Here is a 22,896-nt window from a genome sequence, read left to right as displayed (position 1 = left end):
TCATTCGAAAATTAACGATTACGAAAGGACTGAATATTTGTGTTTCGCAACAAAAGACATACTGTTATAGAAATGTAAAGCTTCCAAGGCTAACTTCCATCATATTCATGAAAAATTGTTTACTTTGAAGTCATAGTTTATTTTATCATTTTTATGACCTTTCTATTGGCAATCTTCGCCACTTCATGCCATTTTCAAGCAAAGAAGTCTCTAAAAGGCGCCAACATGACTACCTACATGTGGTAAAGTGCTTTAAATGGAATCAGATGTGCACGAATGGATGACGTCACCATCATGATTAAGACTGGAGTAACGTAGTGGCTTTTCATAACTCGTGCATTAGTCGTATATTTGTAGGGAAACAAGTCAAAAGATTTGGGGGCGAACTGGTAAAGTGGGGGTGAGCTTGTTTATATTAGGGGTCGAACTTGTTTTATTTCAGGGATTGACCTTGTTTTACTTTAGGGGGCAAACTTGTCTTACGTTTGGGGGCGTAGTCGCAAAGGTGGTAGGGGCGAACTTGCAATGGGGCGAATTCACCACAAACCAAAATGACAAGTGCAACAGTACTTTGGCTGGTCACCATATTGCTCTGTTATGGATCTCCATCGACAGCGAAAGCTGTGCAAACCAGCTTCCAAATACCCTTGGTGCTTTAGATCCACGTGCGCCAGACAGTAGAACAAAATTTCGCATTGAAAGAAGGTTAGCAAAATAGAGCCTGTTGTCGTAAACTGTTAAAAATTTCAATTCAGAATCATGTCTTTTAGTCGAGCTCAACATTACGATGTATGGTCATGTGACCAGAACAGACAATACTCTCCATTCCTTTCAGCTCGGATCGGCAGTACTTGTTCACGTGACTACTTGCCTGTTAAACAAAGGAACACGGAGAGGGTCAAAGAGGGATTACTTCTTAGCGAAACTTTCAAGAAACAGTTCATTCATAAGGCCGCTTTGATCAAAGGCAAACACCTTGAATGTAATTTACGACATTCATCGTAGAACGAGGTGGTTACATTAAAGAGACTCAAAGAATGGAAGTGATTGGGCTGGAACTAATCATTCTTGAGAACACAGCTCAGGGGAACTGTTACAGGTTTGGAACATAGTGCCCTGTATGTTCTACGGGTAAAAAATAAGTAATCGCAAATGTTCTCGAGTAATTAAGGATTAATTTCACTTGTATTTTCAAAGTTCAATAAATTAGCCTTGAGCAATTTTTTGAGAACTTCAAATATACGAGTGAAATTTATTCTTTATTGCCATTGGGCCCCTGCATAAACAAAAGGTGGCTCTTTCACCCTTGGAAAGGGTCGGAATAGGGGCGAATTAATCTGTCACGAATTAACCCCAATCCATGAGGATATAGACAGTATTTGTAATTACTTCATGGCGCAGAAACCGCAGTCAGCTCCGATTTGATTGGTCAACCCTTGCCCAAAAGTTACATCGCCAACAGGTCATTTTCAACTACAAGTCAGCTCGCTTACAGTTAATTTTCACCCACAAGTCATCCCGCCAACAGATTTCTTCCACCCACAAGTCATCCCGGCTACAGGTCATGTTCACCTACGAGTCATCTCGCCTACAGATCAGTTTCACCCACAAGTCATGCCGCATATAGATCGATTTCACCTATAAGTCATCTTTCCTACAGGTAATTTTCACCCACAAATCATCTCGCCTACAGGTCAATTTTACCTACAATGTATCGCCTGTAAACAAGCATTTGTAAAAAAAAAAAAGGGCCTCATTTTGACAGGCTGCTTGTATTTGTAAAACCCCTGTTAAGAGTCACAGATCTGTTTATTGTAATTGGGATAACTGTTACAGTTATTAACTTCAGTTTTAAAATTAACTGTTTGAAATTAAGTACACTTGAGCAACGTCGAGCAAAGTAAATTCAGAAACATTTTCCATTCTTTTAAAATAAGAATTTAATTGCAGGACCGATGGTTATCATTAACATCAATAAATAAAACAGGCAAAATGAGGTTAGAAAATTAACACGAATGGCTGATGCCCTGATTGAGAACTTAAATCTAAGTTACCGAAGATGGGCAAACTAGTCAAACTAAGTGATGTAGCTGACCTTTGGGCTCTTGACTTAGTTTGTAACCACAACATAATTTGATCTTTTACAAAGTACATATTTGGAAAACATAAAAATACTAAGAATAGAATTTTATCAGAATTTTTATCAACAATTAATTAACAGTGACAAACTGAAAAATAACAACGTTTTCATCAATCCTTAGCATACCTTACTTCCAACCAAAAGTTCTTCAGTTTCAAAGCCAATTTCATCTGATGTTAATGTACAGTTGTCACCACCAGTCTTCATAACATGTTTAAACACCTACAAGAAATTGAAATTACATAATTAGACATGGATAGTAGTATTTAGTAAAGTCTGTACTAGGACCAAATTAAGAACTAGTAGACAGTATAATATCACCACCAGCTGTTTGTTTCGTGACTAGGGCTAATGATACTTTGTTCAAAACCTTCAGCATAGTCAGAATTGTGCAGCATGTCTTGGAGCTCAAAGGGTTACAGGTGCATGAGTCCAATTATTGTGGCCAAGTTACACTGGTTTTTGGCTCAACAGAGGGTCATTTACCACATATAAAGCAAGTTCCATGCTGCTGATTCTGAAGGTATTTTGATCTATGAGGTGTATCCAATTGGCAGCCTTTTGGGATGCAGTTGGCAGCATTTGTAAAAGTCTTGTCCTAAATACAAAGAAACCTGAGTGTATAATGTGAACCTGCATGCCCTTAAGGGGGGTACTGGTAAGGTGTATTGATGCAGTGGACTAATGGTCAGTGTACTGGACCCTGGATTGAGAGGTCTGGGTTCAAGACCTAGCTGGATAATGTTCTTAGGCAAAACACTTTACTCTCACAGTGACCCAGTCTCCATGCTGGAGTATAAATGATTTGAATATATCAACAAAGTTGATATATTCATTTAATTTAATTTAACATAACTTATATAGCACTAACTCCACTAATTGACCAAAGCGCTTTACAATTCATAATATTCCATTTCAACTTTGTTGATATATTCAAATTATTTCGTTTAACCCCCACCGACACACCCCAAACAGTTTCTTTAGAAACTATCAGCCTTTATTCATGGAGTATAAATGGGTATAGTAACCAGCTAACTGTCAGGAAAGCCTGATGAAATGCTGGGGAGTACATGTAACCTTGCAATGGACTAGCATCCCATCCAGGGGGGAGTCAGGTAATTAACTCCTAGTCACTTTATGGGACATGGAAATTAAACCAAAGGTAGGCTCTGGCTAGGTGGGCCATGTAGGCTCAAGTACAGACTTTTGTACTGAGATGACATGCCCCACAGTACAAAATCATTCAGCCCTTTTTTACCATCTCATGACGGGTGCTAATACCAAAACAAAGCACTTTTGTGGGATGCATGAAAATATAAATAACAGATAGTGTGAGATTCTTTTGTATTAAATCACAGTTCAAATTACAGATCTCTTACTAAATGTTACACTGTCTTATTCCAATAGCTCAGGGTAATTCTGTTTTACACTTGTTGAACTTTCACTCTGTACTGCTTGGGTTTTTAACCACTTTTGTGCAATTTACAAAATCTTTACTACAGGGATCTTGCTAAGAGCTGGTAACCAGTTATTTTTACCGGCTGTTCAAGTAAATGTTACTGGCTATTTCAATAAAACCTGGGACTGAAATATTTACCAAAGTTATCCAACAATTTTTTCAATTTTTTGGAAAAATATTTCTTGTCTCCCTTCAACCAATTGCAATGCTGTGAAGATATCTATCACATGTCATATGTTACCAGTTTGAAAATACACTTTATGTTGAAGAAATCCTGGTTTTTTCAACCTTGCGGCCAAACAAAAAGGCCCAGCATTTATTAAGAAACATCACAGTTGACAAAATGCCGTCCACACAATGAAAACCTACCCCCAGACCCCGGTGTGAGCTTTTGCGGCCCGCACACCCCCAGCATGGGGAGAAGGTAACAAAGTTACCTGCTATTTCTTATTTTTTACCTCCTATGAAAAAACTTAGCAAGAACCCTGTTATTAATTAGGATGGTTTTAAATGGTTGGGCATTTTACTGATACCAATTTCAAGTAAACATAAATAAAAGACATGAAAACAACAAACCACAGAAGAAAGGGTGTAAAAAAATGAAAGTACAACTTTGAGCCACCTTAATTAGACTTAATATTAATATTAGAGTACTGACCTGTTAATTAATTAAATATGTGGATCATGATCATAATTACAATAACAAAACAGGGTAGAACCTGTACTTTAGCCCAAGAGTAAAGCACTAATGACTACACCACAAGGCCACTAACCCCTGTCCACCCCACAAACCCTAAACCTTTCTAAGAATAATTCTTTCCCAAAGGTGGAAGTTCTTCCAAAAAAGCTGACATTAATGCCATCAGGATGGCATATAAAAGCAAATGCTGACTCACCATTTCTTCATCAACTTGCTGGTCGATAATGGTTATCATGTAAAATGAAGGCTCCTCTTCAAAACAGCATTCAGCAAACCCTTCCTCTGGTGGGCCACATGCTGTTGAGAATTAATTTCAGCTCATATCAAATAAATGAATGCAAAATACATTGATATGATAACAAATATATATAAAGATTAAAGATTACTTTATAATCATTATTCCATAAGCTAACCACATCTACAACCCTTGCTGAGAAATTATGATATGTTCCTTCTACCAATGAAAGTGGAAGTGACAAAGACCTGCAGCCTGAGAGAATTATCATAAAAATAAAGGCAGCCTATTGGCATTAACATGAAGTGGATATTAATTGGTGAATATCAAATGAGATGCTTAGCACTGAACTTGCTTAAATCCCTTGCACCCTTACATTAGTAATCATATTCTCCATACTTTTCTCTACACATTTCCTGTGATATTAACAAGGAGAATTTGTCAAACAATCAGTAGATTCTTAAAAATATTGAGAATCATAGTCTTTATACAAATTGTCTACCAATGTTGGAATGGCAAAGTTCAAGTGTTGTATAGTGTTTTCTCTGCTGTTAACTGAAAATAAAAACACCATGGATTCATTATTAAAGTTGCTATGTTACATAGAGCTAGTACATCTCTGATCTTACGCTAAAGGTTTAGAAATTCTTAGGTCATTAAATTTGTGTAGTGGCCCCATTTGAACAAAAGATAGCATGGGCTATTAAGGGTAGGCTGCTCTCAGTTCACAAAGTCACAAAGTCAGGCCTACAAGGGCAACACAGGGCCAAACAAATGGTGGATTAATGTACCTGATGCTTGTAAAAAAAAAAAAAAAAAAGGATGATTTTTATTCAAGTATTGCTTCAATATCAAGTAAAAAGTTATACTGGAAAACTTGCTCAGGGATTCATGATTTCTTAGAATTGCTTACCTTCACCCATCACTCCATACTGTTTTTTATCCCTGGTCAGTAGTGTACCCTAAGAAAAGGATAATCAGCACAACTAGGTTTGTAACTCTTCTGTAACACCTATACTCTTTGCAGCTTAGAATTCTCAACTTTTCTTTAAAATGTGTAAAATATGAGCTAAAAATAAAACACTTTGGCTTCACCAAACACAAATGATTATGCAGATAACATTAATTCTTACAAGTGTAATACACAAATAAGATTGCAGTTATCATTTTCAAGATACACATTTATGTCTTTTTTTACAATGTTAAAGTGACACTCATTTTTTAGTTCACCCTAACAGTGGTACAGTTTCATATCAATTAATTAACTAAACCCCCTATAGACCACTTTCATAAATGGCTGCCAGATTAATATTCTTTTGTTTAAATTTAAATTAGCCTTTCTAGTCTCATTCTCCAGTGCAAAATTCAAAAGAATACATTATCTCAAGCGAGGCCAGAAAGGCTAATTTAAATTTAAACAAAAGAAGATTAATCCGGCAGCCATTTATGAAAGTGGTCAATATCATAAAGTCAAATGAGCTACTTCAAAATTTCAATCCTCAATACTTTTTTTATCAACTACTTGGGGCCATCTTTATAATCTATCAAATATTTTTGCTTGTACGCAATTGGTCAAAATGCATTGCATAATTTAATATGCCCTGGCTTAAATTACCGGGAAATATCCGAGGAACACCCCTACGTGTGGTGATATCCCCCAACTTTGAAACGTTGCACCCATTACAATAAAAATGTCTCTGTTTTAAATTGAATTGAAGATGAAAGAGCATTTAGCTACTTTAACAAAAGAAGTGACATGTTTGTTTGTGCCAGAAAACGCTGAAAAGGGAAACATCCCATGCAGCAAACAGTTTAAGTTGTTTATAACATTTTTCCTGTTTATTGCAAAAAATATTTGAAGGATGATAAACTCAATAGCTTCTCTACATTGTCAGTTCCTCAAAGCTCTTGGAAAACTGTCCACGTCTTAGAGTAGATTTTAGGAAAGATTTCCATATAACACACCACACCCTAATTATGCATTCCATTTCATAAAGACTAAATTAAATATAAAGGTTTCTTTGCAACAGTCTCTATGCAAAATTAATGTATGGGGTTATACGGACATCTTGCCCAGATATTATGTCTACGGACAAATCCCCACCAAATGGAGGCTATAGTTTATATCCATGGGGAAGGGGCAGGGTCGAGAGAGGTGGGGGGGGGGGGCGTCAGTCTTTATGTTATTTTAAAAGGAGAGAAACTACATACAATCTCTTAATTAACGTTAAAGAGTAACAAGTGCAGAATACGTGGCTACCGAGGTCCACATTCACGGTACTCATTAAATAACGGAGAATTACAAAGGAACATGCATTCAGCTTATCTTCATCTTGTTACATCAGTCTTGATAAGACCAATAGGCTCTGATCTGAACAATAAATTTTAAGGTCATTACTTTACATGCAGCCAATTACTAGTAACTACGAACCACAGAGTAAAAAGAATTGAAACAAAACTCTACCTACCTGAAACCAAGATCCGTCGTCAAAGAAACACAAGTAAGCAAAACCCTCAAGCTCTAGATTGGTCATAGTTAGATGCAACGGAAGAGCTGGTTTCTTTCTCACCCCAGGTTTCGCTCCTCGTACGCGGTCAGTTTGGGAAAGAGTCGGGAGCAGAGGAAACAATCGGCACCGAGAGGGCTTCACTTACGTATGGATAGATAGAAGGGAAGGGCATTTCTGTAAGGTTAATCCGAATGAAAACGGGTGGGCTGAAGAAGAATTTATCTTTCAATCATAATTCCTCATGAGGCTCGACTGCTTGGACTTAAGGGTACACGTTGTAGCGGATTTAGGGAGCAGGTAGTGGTCCCTCATAAAAGCGGGTGACGGAGATCCCAAAACAATTAACGCTCATTCTTTGCCACCCCACAATGTAAATTATTGCTACCCATGGCACCCGGTATCCAATATTCCACAATAACATTTAGTGGGGTAAGTTTCTAAAGAAACTGTGGTGCTGCGTCGGTGGAGGGTATTACAAGATAATTCGGATTTGATATGAAATAAAACAGTGATGACTGTGAAGGAGCGCTTTTCTTGGCCACTCAAACTCCGCCGGAATATCCTTTGCTATTTACCTCCGAGCAACGTGCATGAAATTTGCGCCTGAAAATATAGTAATAGTGGTAGGAATACCATATTATCTCACTACTGATTAGTCATATACTAGAACAAATATTCACCATCACTTCAGTAAACAGCTGCGAATTATCAAATTACTTAAATGTAAATTAGCCACCGTAAAAAGCTAATTTCTAAAGCTAAAATCTCGAGCGCAAGCCCTCCGTCAGAGAAATATAAAAGGATTGGAAATCTGCCCCTGATGTTCTGCCGCGGGAAGCCTGGGTAGCAAACAGTGCCATCGCTTGCCGTGAGTAGTGAAGCAGAAAGCCTCTTTCGCGGAAGTTGTGGAATACACCTTAGGGAAGGTACTTTTTTTATTGGGGGAGGTGGGCCGGGGCTTTAGAGGGGAGGGTCATTACTAAATATTTTTGCAAATTGGGGAGGGTCAAACCTGTTTTATACGCAGCCGGGGGAGGGTCATAGTTTTTTTTTTTGGCAAGGAAAAAACTACTCCACGTCGGTTAGTTGACTTTTAATTATTTGTTACCCAACACGCGAAGTGTAAAGAAACCTAAAACTTATATATACAAGCAAAGCTACCAGTCTAAATCAATCTACATCATTTTAAACAGATGTCGAAATATTATGTCAAAAAACTATCTTGTGCCAACTAACGTAACTGTCTCTCTCGACCCGTGCCCACTTTCGTCCATATTTTGACGTCGGTAATGTTTCCGCGCGGGGCTCTGGTATAAAATAAGTGTCCGATGAAGATTCGTTGCTTGAGCTACTCGGGCTTGAACCGACAACTCGATCTACCACATCACTTTGCGAGTCAGTTTCCACCTCGCAAAGCGACGAGGTCACTTGTTGCTGTACATTTCTGAGTGGGGGCTTCCGAGGTTGTTGACGCCTAATTTTTGTACAGCAAGCTACCAATGTGCGCTTTTATCATTGCGACTTTTTCAGCTTTCTTCACGTTGAAGGTGATCTTGTGATGGGAAAAGTACAAGGATAGTTCGTCCACCCTCAACGACGACAGCTTATCGGAGTTGTACAGTCCAACCCAGTCAATGTCATTGTACTCCCGGTTCAGCCGTTCCATTCGCTCCAGTTTCAGTCTCCTCTTTCTTCCTCTCCTTGCGCATATTTATCTGGGCAAGGTGCTCAACATACTCCGCTACAAGCTTTTCGGGGACAATGTATTTATCTGAAAACCTTCGAATAGCCTCACTGTCCCCACTGACTAGTTCACATTCCTCAAACAATCGCTTAATCTGAGCTCGAGGCTGGAAGTCATCCGGCTCACGGCCATCGGTGGGAGTTGCACTCCAAGAGAGATAATGGAAGTTTGGTAGCTTGCCATAGTCGGGATATGGTCGTCGAGTTGGAAGTGGAGCGCTGGTAGTCTCATCCTTCTCGCAAAATTTACATAGTTTGCCACTTCTCTCTTTACACGGCATTCGCCTATATAGTCAATATAAAGCTCACCTTTCCCACAAAATGCTATTTGAGAACTCAGTATATTCGGCCTCTGGGTTCGGGAACCACCCCAGATCTTCATCTTTCCACTTCTCTGGACTTTTACTTTCACTTGTTCCCGCACCCGATGTGCTACCAAGAGAGTCAGAGGAGTAGCGGGCATCCTTTTTAGAATGGCGAGTCGGCAAACAGCCACAATAACCACAAGTTGCTCCATCTGACCTCATGAAATCCTAGCATTCTCCACAAGCGCATTTTCCTCTTTCTATTCCTCGCACATCCTTGCCCATTTTCAAGTTTCACCGTGCAACGCCACGCAATCAACTGCTTTGTGCGCAGACACGGTTATGCGAGCAACACTTCCAGTCAGTTATTTTCACTTCCGGTTATTTTTGTCTTGGAGGATGTGGGGTGAGGGTCAGATCCTTTTTGTTTAGGCATTTATGAAGGGTCATGCATTAATCCAATCTGGAAAGTGGGAGGGCCACGACTTTTTTTGGCAAAAAATTTCTAAAATACCCCGGCCCACCGCCCCCCCCCCCAATAAAAAAGTACCTTCCCTTATCCTAGAATCTTATTGCTAAAAAGGAGATTGGTATTGACAGGTATGTTTGTATACCCAATTATACATTTATCTAGATATCGATAATCTTTATTTTCGACCTCACCACCTTCGCATATCCACTAATCAAACGTCTCGTTCCCGATTTGAAACTCGCTTAAGTTTGATCAACTACAAATAAAGTACGACTCGTCACTACACAAATTAATATTAAAGGTTTTACAAAATAACCTTTCATACTAGAGCACCTTCAAAGTTTCGTTTCGTTTCAATAATTTAAGTAGTTTTTACGGGATTCAAACGCAGTTCGTCGCCTTTGAGCGAGCTATTACAATGTCCGATTTACGATTCGATACGAAGGTCTCCATAACCCAATTATCATGCGTCGGTATACCAGTGTGACCTTATTCTTAACAAACCCGTGTAATTAATACCGTTAACTACTTCTCGTCGTTCCTACAGAGTCACCTCGGTAGTAATTAGCTTTTAGATTAATGGAGTTGAATTAGATATTACTAGGTTTAAGGAAGGAGGGTACGTTGAAACGAAGTAATCCACAAAATCTGGGACTGAAGAATACGACGTACACGGTTTGACAAATACACTGATTTTTTTAGTTTGTACAACCTGACAACCTCTCTATCACCCTTGAAATTCAATCACATCCAATTTTGACATCTCTACGCATGAAGTCCGCCTTTGCACTCACATAAAACGCCTTCAGGGTGCATGAAAGTTTGAATTATATTAACCCTAATGCCTGATAACCATGCATGTATTACACTGTCATCCGCTTATTCAAACCGTAACATCGCAAACCAAAAGTGAAACTCATAAGTTCCTTTCTGTAAAAGGTCTTGGAGTTTTATGTCCGATAATTGATATTATTAAAAACTAGATCATTGGATAATGCAATTCAAGACTTTTTATTGGCTTAGCCATTATGGCATATCAGCCAATATACCATATTCTACAAATATGGCAAGCGTACGTGTCAGCTTAAAATTAAAAGGGAGCTAAAAATTTAATAAAATTTAATAATTTAATTTAACGTTTTTAATAAAACAATTATTCCACTCGCGCTTGTTGGAGATGAGATGATTATAGCCAACGAGGCGCGTAGCGCCTCGTTGGCTGTTTATCATCTCATCTCCAACGCGCGCTCGTGGAATAATTGTTAAATAGTCCATTCAACCACATCAATGGTCAAACAAATCGGTCACAATCGAATCACACCGGGAATGATTGTTCACAGAAGAGCACTGAAGGATCCCTTGATGATATTTTTTCTCGATTCTGATGAAATTTTGACAATTTAAGATGTAATCTGACAGTGGCATAGCCTTCTTATAGACCCTCTTTGTTTTACTGTTTGACCATATTTAATAGACAACCGACTCTATAATCGATTGACCTATTTCTCTGTCTAACCATAGTATGTTAAATTACCGTACGTTCGGTAATTTAACATACGAAGGGCTAACGCTCGAAACGTCAGCTTTTTTAATCGTTACGGTGGCCAATTTACAATTTCAACTTAGTTGATATAACCAATTATCTTGTTACGTACCCCCACCGACCCAGCACCAAAGTTTCTTTAGAAACGTTCAGCCTTTACCGTACGTTCGGTTTCACACCTCAGTAAGTTATGCATATTTTGGCTTGGCTAGATTGGGAACTGATAATAATCATAATAAACAAGTCTATTAGCTAAAAGTGAGAACTGTATCAGGCAGAACTCGTATTAAACAGGCTTTACGACGAAATGAATCTGTTTTCTATGGACCCATCTTATTCAAAAGAATTTGAAACAAAAAATCAAACGATCTTTTCACACGAAACTGGTACCAATACACAGACAGTTCTTCAAATGTATGAGTTTAATCGATTAAAATTAACATTTATAATTCTATTTTAATTGAGGTATTTTTATTTAAAACAGGTTACCCTGTTTCCGCTCGGTAGCAATTTCCGACCAAATAAATTTCACTGATCATTCTCTCCTGTATTTAAACTTCCATTTAGCGAAATATACCGAAAGAGATGTGTTGTAAGCTTTAGATTGATGATTTTTTCGGAATCTTGGGCCAAGAAATTACAAGGACTTCAGGAGAGTAAGTTTAGCCGTTTATGTACTCAGCTATCACTCCACAACAAAACTACTCCGTCAAATCAAACAGCTCATTTATGAGGAAATATTCTCAGTAGAGATACATTTAACCTGAAAGAATATTTTTCTTGCCTAGATATTCAATGGCTTGTGCAGCACCAACAGAGTCATCCAAAAAGGAGAACACAAACTACGCTCGCTTGTGTCGTCTGCTGGTTGGTACCCAGGCCCTTAGAAACACATTTGATGCCATCCATCCACCAAAAAATCTTCACAAAATTTTGAAGGCCAATAAAACCACCTTACAATCCCTGAGAAACAAAACGGTTATATACGCAACGCAATAGGGAAAGCTCTTCCCAGCCATCTCTACGTCAGTGTCGTCGTGTCATCGGCCCATTTCGACATTACACTTTTAATGGTTCTGCTGCGGCACATACGCGGCTTACCTTCTTTCGCAGCAGGCTGGGATACACTTCCTGCTGTAACAGATATCACTCCTAAAGCGGATATCGCTCGACATGTAAAATATTACAGGGTCACTGTGAGCGGCCATGCTGAGTGCGCTTCAGTTGATAATTCGACGTTCGACTAAAACTGGGACGACAACCAGGGCGCTCTAGTTAGACTGGGTGGAGAGGAGTACAAAGTAGTCATTGACAATCTTAAAAGTGAGTGCATGGACCCTGAAAATGAAGGTAACAACAAAGAACTTCTCAGCCAGAGGAAGAAAGACGAAGATAGTGTAAAAGATAAGCTAGATGAGATTGGAAGTGGGATTGAAAAACTCTTTAAAGAGTTGAGCGATTTGAGATCATCAAGCTCGACCCAAGAAAGGGAAGCTGGAATCGGGGGTTAGTAAAGTCTTAAGCATTTAAGTTATTTTGCCTCTTCAAAGCTTTCGGTTAGCAATTTAAAACAACGCACGACAAAACATCTGCAATAAGCTCGATAAAACAATGCAATAGTGTTTCGGACATTGCAGTTAATTTCTGTAGAAAGAATACGATCGACGTTGTAACCCTTTAAAATCACCGTTAACGAAAAAAGAGGAAGAATATTCTCAATAATTCACTTCACACCCTTTTATATCAGCCAAAAATATTATTTCAAGTTCCCACTTTTGTTTTATTTTTCAAAAGGTAAATCTATGGCGTCGGAACTCCAATTGTTGGAGAGCTTTCCCTCGTATGAAGGGACACACCAGGACGACGCTGAGCCAGTCATTTTCTATTGCACGACGTACAAGGTTTGCATTTCTGATAAAATTGGGCATACTCGCCACACTAATCACTTAAAACTGAATATCCAACGAGCCGCAGAGGAAGAGAAGCTGAAGGTGGTAGACGCTGTCGGAGAGGTGAAAATGCAAATTGCAGAGCTCGAGATAGAAATCCAAGAAACGACAGAACTATTTAAAATAAGTCTATTAAAAATTGCGGCAGCTCGCAACAATCTGTGTACTATCGTTGAAGAACTCATTCGTTCTTTAAAGGAGCACGAGGACTTCATGATGACCGAGTTAGATATTGGGGAAAGAACACAGCAAAAAGATTATTTAAGAGAACTTGAACATTTGCTAGTATCAATAGAGGAGTTCGAAAACACTCTGAGAAATTGCAAGAAGACACCGCAGAGAAACACTGATGTTAAAGCACTGCAAAGGCAAATGAACGAAATTGAAAAGTTCAAAGGTGTTCAAAAAGCAAAAAAAATGTCATCTATAAGCCATGTTACGTTGGATACCTTCGCGATGAGAGTTATATTCAGGATTTCTTAGGTGCAGCTCCGGGGAAAATTCTTGTCAGTAAAACTGATCCTTCGAAGTCATTTGCAAAAAGTCTCAAATCAGATGATGACTTTAAATTAGCTGAAGCTGAACATATAAAGATATTTGGAATCATAATAACTGATTCCTAAGGCTACAAGTGCTACCAAGAAGTCGATGAGTTTGCAATCCGACCGGAAAGGACCTCGACGTCGAGGTTGATGACTGGTATTCAAGTGGGACATATATCGTCGAGTTTACACCCGATTGTGATGGTGAACATGAAGTGACAGTCTTAATTAACGATCAGCCACTTTCTCGTAGTCCATGGAATGTGAGCGTTAGACCACATATATATACTTTCTCTTTTGATTTTATATCATTGAGAAGAGACAGAAAGTTAAAAGAGCCTTGTGCTCTCGCAGTAGCAATAAGACAAAGAAGATCGCAGTAGCTGATTGAAAGAATCAAAGCGGGCAACTTTTTGTGTCTAAATATTTCCAGTATCTTAACGAACTGGGTGAGAAGGGACAAGCGCGTATAAAACTATTAGATCCCACCTCAGTTGCATTCACTAACTCCGATAAAGTCATCGTAATTTCCTCCGGCACTATGATTTGCTTCACTACTAACGATCAATTCACTGGCTGCATCAACAACAAACACCTGAAAGCTCCATTTTCGCTGACTATTGTGTGTGATGGGCGTATTGTGCGACACCGGTGACAAGTCAGTCAAGGTCCTCTCCCCTGACGGGGAAGAAACGCCACAGTCGTTCAGAGCTCCAGACTTTAATGACTCCCCGTGGGAAGCTGTTGGTCACCAAGACATGTTCTTCGTTTCATACCTCACTGCTCGGTGTGTTAAAGCATTTGATAGGGATGGGCGCTTTCTCTATGATATTGGCAATGAAAACTCAGGTGAAGGACAACTGCAGAAGCCTCGTGGTTTCACTATCTACACCTCAACCTGGTGGTATGCGACGAGGAACACAAAACGTTGAACGTTTACCGATTGGATGGGAAAATTTTTTAACACGATTAGCAGTAATAAGATAGATTGCCCTATGTCTATTGCAGTCAGTTCAGCTGCTCGTTGGCCACTCTTTATCATTGCTGATCCCCGTAAAAAAATCGTCGTATTCTTTCAGTAGCTACAGAAACTAAGGCGTTTCGGATAAAGATTAGTACTTTTTTATTCCAAAAGATCGATTGATTTAAAGCGGTTCTAGACTGATTGTTATAATTTTTATTTATAACAGTATTGTTTTCGAAAAATGATTTTGATATTCATGAGAAATGAAAACATTCTCTTGTTCTTGACCAAAGCCATGGTCCACGTCCCAGGGAAAGCGGGTGAATTTGGTGGCATGCTGGAAACACTTTTTCATGACGTTTACCGAATGTATTCAAAGCAATCAAAAGCCAACTTTCCCAATCGCAGTTGAACCAATTTCACACTTGTGTTGAAGACCGCACCTGGTTAGCTCAATTGGTTAGAGCGCCGGATTGTGTTGTGCGGGAGGTCTATCAAGAAATGGATAGATATTCTAGTCTTCTCGGATAAGGACGAATAAAACCGTAGGTCCCGTCTCCTGCAGGGTTAGGGGTAGGAGACGTTATTTTCCCACGCAAGAGATTACTGCGTGGTGGATGTCCTCCCCGTGGTGGGATGAGTAAAAAGGGGTTAGGTGTTAATTGGGACGAAGGTTCTGTTCCTTTCTCTTGCCATTCCCGTGGCAAATAAATTAAATTCCTAAATTCCTAAAGAAAGGATTGAAGTTTAAAATAGCGGGCGTGGCATGGCAATTATTACTATTACGCCAATGACGTTGATGATATAGGAGAATCCTGCTAAACAGTTTTTGGGAACGGTCTCGGAATTCCTTAACAGATTTTCTTAAAAATTCACTCAGATTTTCTTTTTGAAATAAGGCCCCACTGCTGATTGAATTTTGACAAACTAAATCTGGTGGTTTCAAAGTTATGATGCCTTTACGTTCTCAGCTTATTGACGAGCTGCGATATGATACTCTTTACGGGAAGAGCTGTAAATTAAGTTATATTCGATCGATTGTATTTGTTTTTCGAAAAAACAAAGTTTGCAATTCGTTCTTAGCTATTGTGCTGAATTTGTAACTAATTCGTCCGTTCAAAGAGAAACTACGGGGTATCGAATTAAGATTACTTCAGCAGTGATATTTATTGAACGCTAACTTGAGCTTAAATCTGTTTATCTTGGAAATGCCTCCTTAAAGTTTTTCAAAACACCTCCACGTGAAATTCAGCGAGAACATTTTAGATACGTTTTCCCTTGGTTCAAATTTCTTTCTCTCCCATCTTTCCGCAGCAGTAAAAATCAAAGATGGCGACTATAATTGTAAGCAAGATAAAAATACCGAACAATCGCCCGCCAAAACTACGCCTGTCTGCAGGCTACCTTTCAGGGCTGTCTTGCCCCGGGAGGTCTGGGAAGCAAACAGAGTCATCTCTCTTATTAGCATTGAGGCAGAAAGCCGTAGTGAGAAAATTCCTGTTCACTGTGACCAGTTTTCATCATTGAGGAACCTAGAATACACCTGATCCTAGACTTCCTTTGCTTCGTAGTACGACAACTGGTACTGGCAGGTTTGTTTTGGTCTGCAATTATAAATTTGTTTATATTTCTACTACCATCTTTTTAGGGAATCACAATCCTCGCGTATTCGCAAATTAAGCGTCTCGTAATCGTGATTAGTTTTATCAACTAAATTTAAACAACACATAATAAATACTAAATCTTTCATATCAACCTCTTTAAGCTCGTGCACCATCAAAGTTTTTTGTTTGTTTGACTTCAATAATTTTTCTTCAATAATTCTTTGGGATTCGAATTCAATTCTCGTCTTAAGCGAGCTGTTGCAATATCGCGTTTACGACGGTCTAACCAAATCATTCAGTTACCGCAGAGTCACCGACTTCCTAACAAATCCATATGTTTCATACTATACAATACTCCCCATTTTTCCTTCAAAGCGGTTACTACCGAGAGCTGAGTTGCTTCAGAGCTAACAGGAGTCCATCTTCTGGTAATAATTAACTTTTTTTTAGATCACTCGATTTGAATTAGATATTTTTAGGTTTTGGGAAGGAATTCAGGATGAAACAAAGTAAACTAAAAAAAAAACCCTGTAGTAGTTTTTGCTTTGTATAACCTTAAAAAACCGCTACTGACAGTCGCATATCCAATTCATGCACATATATCCTGAAATACGCGCAGTCAGTAACGTAAATGGCAGATCAGACGAGATTTCGTCAAACTAAGCGAATGTTCATGGATTTGACGATCTTGGCGAACTTAAGTCAAATTTGTCAAAGCGAAATCAGCCTGGCGGGCTTAATGATTTTGACGAATTTTCGTCATTTCGTTAAGTACTGCATGCCGCATTTTTGGACTTACAATTAATAAATACGAATTCCGCCTTCGCACTAAATGAAACGCCTCAAGGGTTGTAAATTTGAATCACATCAACTTTGCCCAATATCAATCTTACAATACATGTTGTCATCGGCTTATTCAAACCATAATATCAAAAACCGAAAGGGAGACTCCTTAGTTTCTTTGCTATGTTTCAGGGGGGTTTTATGTTCGTCAATCGAAAGTGACAGAGTTCATGCAATTTATCACTGAATGGTCTCGAACGAGTCGGTCACAACCAAACAACATTGGGATTGATTTTGTTTATAGGTCAGCATCTCTGGGTGATTTATTTTCTCGAATCTGATAAATTCTGGCATTTGTTTTCGTTCCATAATCGTAACATCACTTTAAAATATTAACTTATGTTTGACTTTTCAATGTTCAGTCCTCAATGTTGGACCCACTCTAATAATCGATTGTCGTTCTTCTCTGGCTAGTCAAATTATGTTAACGTACCGTTCGTTCGATTTCACACTCTAGTAAGTTATGGAGATTTTAGTCTAAACCTTGGCACGACTGAGAACTGACAATGATCATAATGAAAAAATCACATTGTACCATAACGGGCAACCAGTGTGAAGTCAAGCTCAAGTGTAAATCACTCATTCTGCCGGGAGATGAATCTGTTTGAATGGATCCATTATCAACAAAAGGGCAGTTTCAATAAATATTTGTGTTTCATCGACAACGGGGCAGAATCATTTTAAAACAGTTACTGAGTTCTCTTATCTACAGCATGTTGCTCAATTTCTCCTCCTTAAAGTTCTCAGCTATCACTGTATTTCAAAACTACAGCGTCTAACAAATAACTCATTTACCAATGAGTATTTTAACCGCCAGTTCCAGTTTCCCTTCGATGAAAGTTCATCACTCAACACCTTTTCCCGTGAGGATTTGAAACTAAATGAATTATTTCGAAAATGACCTTAAATTTTTAAGTCATAAATAAGTCTGTTATTGGTTCTGGGTTTGACACGGAGACTTTCAGGCGCCATTCTGGGGATAAGTTTAAGACGTTTAAGATTAAATGGTACTTCTCTGCCCCAGGTTGTCCATGGCTACCGCAGCACCAACAGCTTCCTCAACCAAGGAGACAACCAACTACGCTCGCTTGTGTCGTCTACTGGTTGATGTTGGTACCCAAGCCCTCCGAGACACATTTGATGCAATCCATCCCCCAGCCAATCTTCACAAAATTTTGACGGCAAATAAAACTGCCTTACATTCCCTGCGAACCAAAAAGGTTATAAATGCAACGCAATGGGGAAAGCTCTTTCCAGCTATCCCTACTTCAGTGTCATCTAAAGATTTCGACATCACACTTTTAATGGTTCTGCTGAGAAACGTATGTGGCTTACCATCCCCCGCATCAGGCTGGGATACACTTCCTGCTGTAACAGATGTGGGTCGTGAAGATGATGTCGCCCGCATTAAATATTACAGGAACACTGTGTACGGTCATGCTGAGTGTGCTTCAGTTGATGACTCGACGTTCAGCACATACTGGGGCGACATCCGGGACACTCTGGTGAGACTGGGTGGAGCAAAATACAAAGCAGCCATTGACAATCTTGAAACTGAGTGCATGGACCCTGAAGTCGAAGATCACTGCAAAGACCTTCTTTGCCAGTGGAAGAAAGATGAAGAAAATGTGAAGGATCAACTAAATGAACTTGGCAGCGAAATAAAGAATGTCGCCAAACGGCTGGATGATTTGTCTTCAAGCCTGACTCTAGAAAAGGAAACTAGGATGGAAAGTTAGTGCAGTTTGAGTTTGAGTTCATTTTTTCATAGTTCAAAACTTATTGTAATGAACATAACTAGAGTAAAGCACGCGCTCTAATTGGTCAATTTAGTATCCACCATTTTCCCATAGGTGCACACTGCTGACGTGACCAAATGCAAAGACTAGTTTTCGCGCGCTTTTTTTTCTGGTCACGTAAGATCTGTTAAATAACAGAGAACTCTTTTCCTATAATGTAATAATGTAATGTTCACTTTAAAACAAATGGTAAACACCACAGCGTACACTGGTGAGTTACGGATGCACTTGAAAGGTTTTCTAAGCACTCAAGAAGCTAGAGTCGCTCTCGGCTATCGCCTTGAGCGTCTCTTAAGCTTATTCCGTGCTTAGCAACCTCCTACGTGCATCTATAACTCAATAGTGTCTACTGTGATGTTTACCTTTTGTTAATTAAAATATCCTAATCCCTCGCAATATAGTGTCGCGTATAACACCATATAAGATCGTATAAGACTGCGAAATAGCATTAGTAGACAAACATTAACACAAACTATTCACTCATCAGGTCTTCATTCAAGTAAGATTTATTGCTATATATCGTTTCAGGATGGATAAATGCAATCTCCTTCCGCTAGTAAGGAATGCTTGTAAACCTCCAAAATACTGACCTACTCTTCAAAAAGAGTTGTGGCTATATAGCTGTGTTGGTTGATTCCCGTAGGATTTTAAGCATTTTATTTTTCTAAGCTTATTAATCTTATCAATTTATTTCGAAACTTTATTTTCTAATTCTTCGTCAATTTCTCATAATTGAATTAGTTGAAGATTCGCTTTCTTAAAGAATTTGTACCTGTTTATCTTGAGGTGCACATGGAAAAATAAGTCGCAATTTCGTAACATTTTAAACCACTGTTTGCAATGGAAGCAAACACGGAACGTTCAAAAATTTGTTTAATACAACTCATTTACGTTAGCGAAAAACCATATAATTACTTTGCATCTCTAATTGTGATTTTTAAGGTAAATCCATTATGCTAGAGGAGCCATTGGATAGCTCTACTATGTGCAGAGAAAAAGGCCATGAGACAGAACTTCTGGACCGCTATTGTGAGAGCTGCAAAGTTTCCATTTGCGACAGGTGTGGGGAGACTCGTCACAGTCATCACCCCAAAATGAGTATCCATCAGGCCGCCGAGGAAGAGAAACTGAAGATGAAAGAGACTGTAGAACAAGTGAAAATGCAAATTGTTGACCTCGAGATGCGAATAAAAACAACAACAGAACTTTTTACGGTGAGTACGGAAAAAATTGCTACAGCTCGTAAGGAAGTGTGGACAACTGTTGAAGAACTCATTCGTGTATTAAAGAAGCACGAGAGGGACATGGTGGCCGAGTTAGACGTCATCGAAAAGGCACAGCAAAAAGGTTATTCAACACAGCTAGAGCACTTGCAGACATCTGTAAACGAATCAAAAATCTCTGTACAAAATTGCGAGGACATCATACACGAAAATGTCAGGGTTGAAACTCTACAAGCACAACAGGCCGAAATTGAGAGGTCTAAAGGTGTTCTGAAGGCATTAAAACTAGACATTTATAAGCCATGCCACCTTTGCTATAAAGCAGATGAGGACTATCTAGAGAATTTGACAGGTAAAGCTCCTGGTGAAGTTCTTGTCAGTCACACTGATCCTTTAAGGTCATTTTTAGAATGGAATGGCTGGGGACCAGCTAAAGCTGGATGGAACAAAATCTTTAACATTGTGACAATTGATTCAGATGGGGAACAGTGCTACCAGGAGATCGATGAGATCAAAGTGACAGTTCAGACTCCCACGGGGATAGACCTCGACCTCGCGTATGATGTCTGCTGCCAAGGAAGATATATTTATAATTACAGACCACTCCGTGATGGAATACATGAAGTGACAGTGCTGGTTAACAGTCAACCACTTCCAGATAGTCCCTGGAGTTTATGGGTGAGTCCACATGTGTATTCCCACGTGACTGATGTTTCACAAGTATATCAATTAGCACACTTCGAAGAACCCTGGGCTGTTGCAATAGACGAGAGGACAGGAAATATCGCATTGGCAGATCGAAAGAAACGGAGGGTGCAACTTTTCAGTTGTAATTTGGAATATCTAACAGAACTCGGTCAGAATGGACCAGCAGCGATTAAACTATCAAATATTACCTCAGTTGCATTTACCCAAACTGGTGACGTCATCGTCATTGCTTCTGGAAGCGTTATTTGTTTTACAATTAGTGGTGAATTTACAGGGTGTATCAACAACAAAACTCTCAATTCTCCTTTTTCTCTGACCATTGCGTATGATGGCAGTATAGTAGTGTGCGACACCGGTGACAAGTCAGTCAAGGTCCTCTCCCCTGACGGAACAGAAATGCTACAGTCCTTCAGTGCTCTAGACTGTGATGACTTCCCGTGGGAAGCTGTTTATCATCCAGACGTGTTCTTCGTGTCTTACCCCACAGCTGGTTGTGTTAAAATGTTTAATAAGGTCGGGGACTTTATCTTTAACATTGGCAATGAGAATGTGGGTTATGGACAATTGAGTAAGCCTCGTGGACTTGTTGTCGATGTTTTTGAGAATTTGATAGTTTGTGACGAGGAAAACAAAACTTTAAACTTTTACAAACTGGATGGAACGTTTTTTAAAAGCATAAGGAGTCCTATGTTAGACTGTCCCTTCTCAATTGCGGTCTTTCCAAGCATTCGAGCGGCATGGTTTCTCGTTTCTGACCTTAAAAGAAAAATCTTTATTCGCGTTCAGTAAGTGCAAATATCAAGCGTTGAAAATTAACCATTACCTTTTTGAAATCTATCTGAAGAAATTTCTCCAATAGCCTTCCGATACAAAACTGATATTGAATACCTAAGTTTGTTTTCTGTATGTGCTATCGATTTCCAACTAATATAAAGTACATAAAAGGAATACCTTTCTCGTCAAATATCATGATGTTGATAAAGGTACGAGCTAAGAACGGGGTGTCCCTGCAATGATTTCATTGAAGTCATTCTTTCCTCCCTTGTCTCGTCCTTAGGGAAGGATAAACCGCCTCAGGGACAAGGTTGGTTGGAGTTTAGTGCATTTGCCAACACGTTGCAAGGTAAAGTGCAGCCTAAGATGAGAAAGATGAGCTTTTGCCGCCCTAACTCATTAGCCCGCACTTTGCACACACGTTTTGAGCATCTGTCATTTTTAGGATTACTCTCCGCATCGAGTATACCCTCACTCTCTAATCAGCTTTGGCAGTCCTTCCCTAGGAAAAGTCTAGCTACGAGTCTTCACACGTAAACTCGTAAACGTTTAAGTAGAGTTATGTGCTGGTCTGTCGTTACTCATAAATGGCAACATACATGGTCGTCACAAGTTTGAGTTATGCCACTCTATAATGGTTCCCTCGGGCATTTTGTGTGATAGATTAGACACTGCGTGACGAGCCGCATAGCATAACTCGTAAAAGTTTAGCAGCAACACGTGTCTATTATGTGCTTGGTTGAGGTTACTTATCAGCGATAGATCAGTGCAGGTCTGTAAAGTACTTAATTTGCCCAGGTATTTGAAAGGCATGGTCGGCAAGTGACATACCGTGAACTGCCACTCATAAGCACCCCCTTTTCACACACACACACACACACACACACACACACACACACACACACACACACACACACACGCACGCACGCACGCATGCATACACACACACACACCGGCTTGTGGGCCCACCTACCTGTAACTAAAAAAAAATCTGATCAGAAGGCCCCTCTCCCTATTTTAGCTCCCTTCTAGCTATTCTCTCATAAGAACTAAAACTTACAGATCCCAACTAATCTGCATTGATCCAATCTGATGACGTAATTGCTTCTGTTGCCATCCATTGTTTTACTGTTAGTGGTAGCTTTACCAATCGCATCAACCACGAACACTTTCACGTTTCATTCCACACATGGTAGTGTTTGACGCACGTGACGAGTCAGTCAAGAACCTATTCCCTAAAGGGAAAGAATTGGTTCAGTGTGTTCAAACATTTGATAAAAACGGACGTTTTCTCTTTGATATTAGCAAGTACAATTCAGGTAAGGGAGAATTGCATAGGCCTTGTGCACTTGCTATAGACAACCTGGTGGCATGCGACAGGGA

General features: G+C 39.4%; 3 protein-coding genes and 1 pseudogene across 6 annotated transcripts; 2 read left to right on the top strand and 2 right to left on the bottom strand.

Annotated features, from left to right (window-relative positions):
• Positions 1-102: 102 nt before the first annotated feature.
• LOC111321325 (uncharacterized) lies at positions 103-7,141 on the bottom strand. Of its 2 annotated transcripts, XR_016002003.1 has the most exons (6): positions 7,003-7,141; positions 5,448-5,496; positions 4,496-4,596; positions 2,627-2,738; positions 2,267-2,362; positions 731-871 (listed from the first exon to the last, which is right to left on the bottom strand). XR_016002003.1 is itself a non-coding variant. In XM_022924175.2 (5 exons), exons 1-5 carry the CDS (start codon positions 7,066-7,068, stop codon positions 767-769), a joined length of 417 nt encoding a protein of 138 aa, XP_022779910.1. In that variant the 5' UTR covers positions 7,069-7,136; the 3' UTR covers positions 103-766. The 2 variants fall into 2 exon arrangements, 1 of the variants encoding a protein (XP_022779910.1); XM_022924175.2 differs by lacking the exon at positions 2,627-2,738 and having other exon boundaries at positions 103-871; positions 7,003-7,136.
• A 1,249-nt stretch (positions 7,142-8,390) lies between these two features.
• On the bottom strand, positions 8,391-9,630 carry LOC148741487 (uncharacterized). Its single transcript, XM_088761983.1, has one exon. It carries the CDS (start codon positions 9,066-9,068, stop codon positions 8,682-8,684), a length of 387 nt encoding a protein of 128 aa, XP_088618109.1. The 5' UTR covers positions 9,069-9,630; the 3' UTR covers positions 8,391-8,681.
• Positions 9,631-11,609: 1,979 nt separating this feature from the next.
• On the top strand, positions 11,610-14,860 carry LOC148741486 (uncharacterized; annotated as a pseudogene).
• A 1,136-nt stretch (positions 14,861-15,996) lies between these two features.
• On the top strand, positions 15,997-21,689 carry LOC111321368 (uncharacterized). Of its 3 annotated transcripts, none has more exons than XM_088761704.1 (3): positions 15,997-16,154; positions 18,034-18,743; positions 19,751-21,689. In XM_088761704.1, exons 2-3 carry the CDS (start codon positions 18,041-18,043, stop codon positions 21,526-21,528), a joined length of 2,481 nt encoding a protein of 826 aa, XP_088617830.1. In that variant the 5' UTR covers positions 15,997-16,154; positions 18,034-18,040; the 3' UTR covers positions 21,529-21,689. The 3 variants fall into 3 exon arrangements, with proteins under 3 accessions (XP_088617830.1, XP_088617834.1, XP_022779951.2); XM_088761708.1 differs by having other exon boundaries at positions 16,005-16,164; XM_022924216.2 differs by lacking the exon at positions 15,997-16,154 and having other exon boundaries at positions 17,747-18,743.
• The last annotated feature ends 1,207 nt before the right edge of the window (positions 21,690-22,896 follow it).

This window comes from Stylophora pistillata, chromosome 1 (genome assembly GCF_964205215.1).
Source record: "Stylophora pistillata chromosome 1, jaStyPist1.2, whole genome shotgun sequence".
Lineage (NCBI taxonomy): Eukaryota > Metazoa > Cnidaria > Anthozoa > Scleractinia > Pocilloporidae > Stylophora > Stylophora pistillata.
The sequence above is the reverse complement of the archived record's forward strand: the minus strand, read 5'-3'. Positions and strand labels throughout refer to the sequence as shown.

What these genes read in the sequence shown, in the direction of transcription:
- LOC111321325 (XM_022924175.2), bottom strand. Translation starts at nt 7,068, where the DNA reads ATGACCAATCTAGAGCTTGAGGGTTTTGCTTACTTGTGTTTCTTTGAC. An exon ending in ACGACGGATCTTGGTTTCAG is followed by an intron (nt 5,497 to 7,002) that starts GTAGGTAGAGTT and finishes TCCTTTTCTTAG; the next exon opens with GGTACACTACTGACCAGGGA. An exon ending in GTATGGAGTGATGGGTGAAG is followed by an intron (nt 4,597 to 5,447) that starts GTAAGCAATTCT and finishes AATTCTCAACAG; the next exon opens with CATGTGGCCCACCAGAGGAA.
- LOC148741487 (XM_088761983.1), bottom strand. Translation starts at nt 9,068, where the DNA reads ATGCCGTGTAAAGAGAGAAGTGGCAAACTATGTAAATTTTGCGAGAAG.
- LOC111321368 (XM_022924216.2), top strand. Translation starts at nt 18,014, where the DNA reads ATGGTACTTCTCTGCCCCAGGTTGTCCATGGCTACCGCAGCACCAACA. An exon ending in AAAGGAAACTAGGATGGAAA is followed by an intron (nt 18,744 to 19,750) that starts GTTAGTGCAGTT and finishes GTGATTTTTAAG; the next exon opens with GTAAATCCATTATGCTAGAG.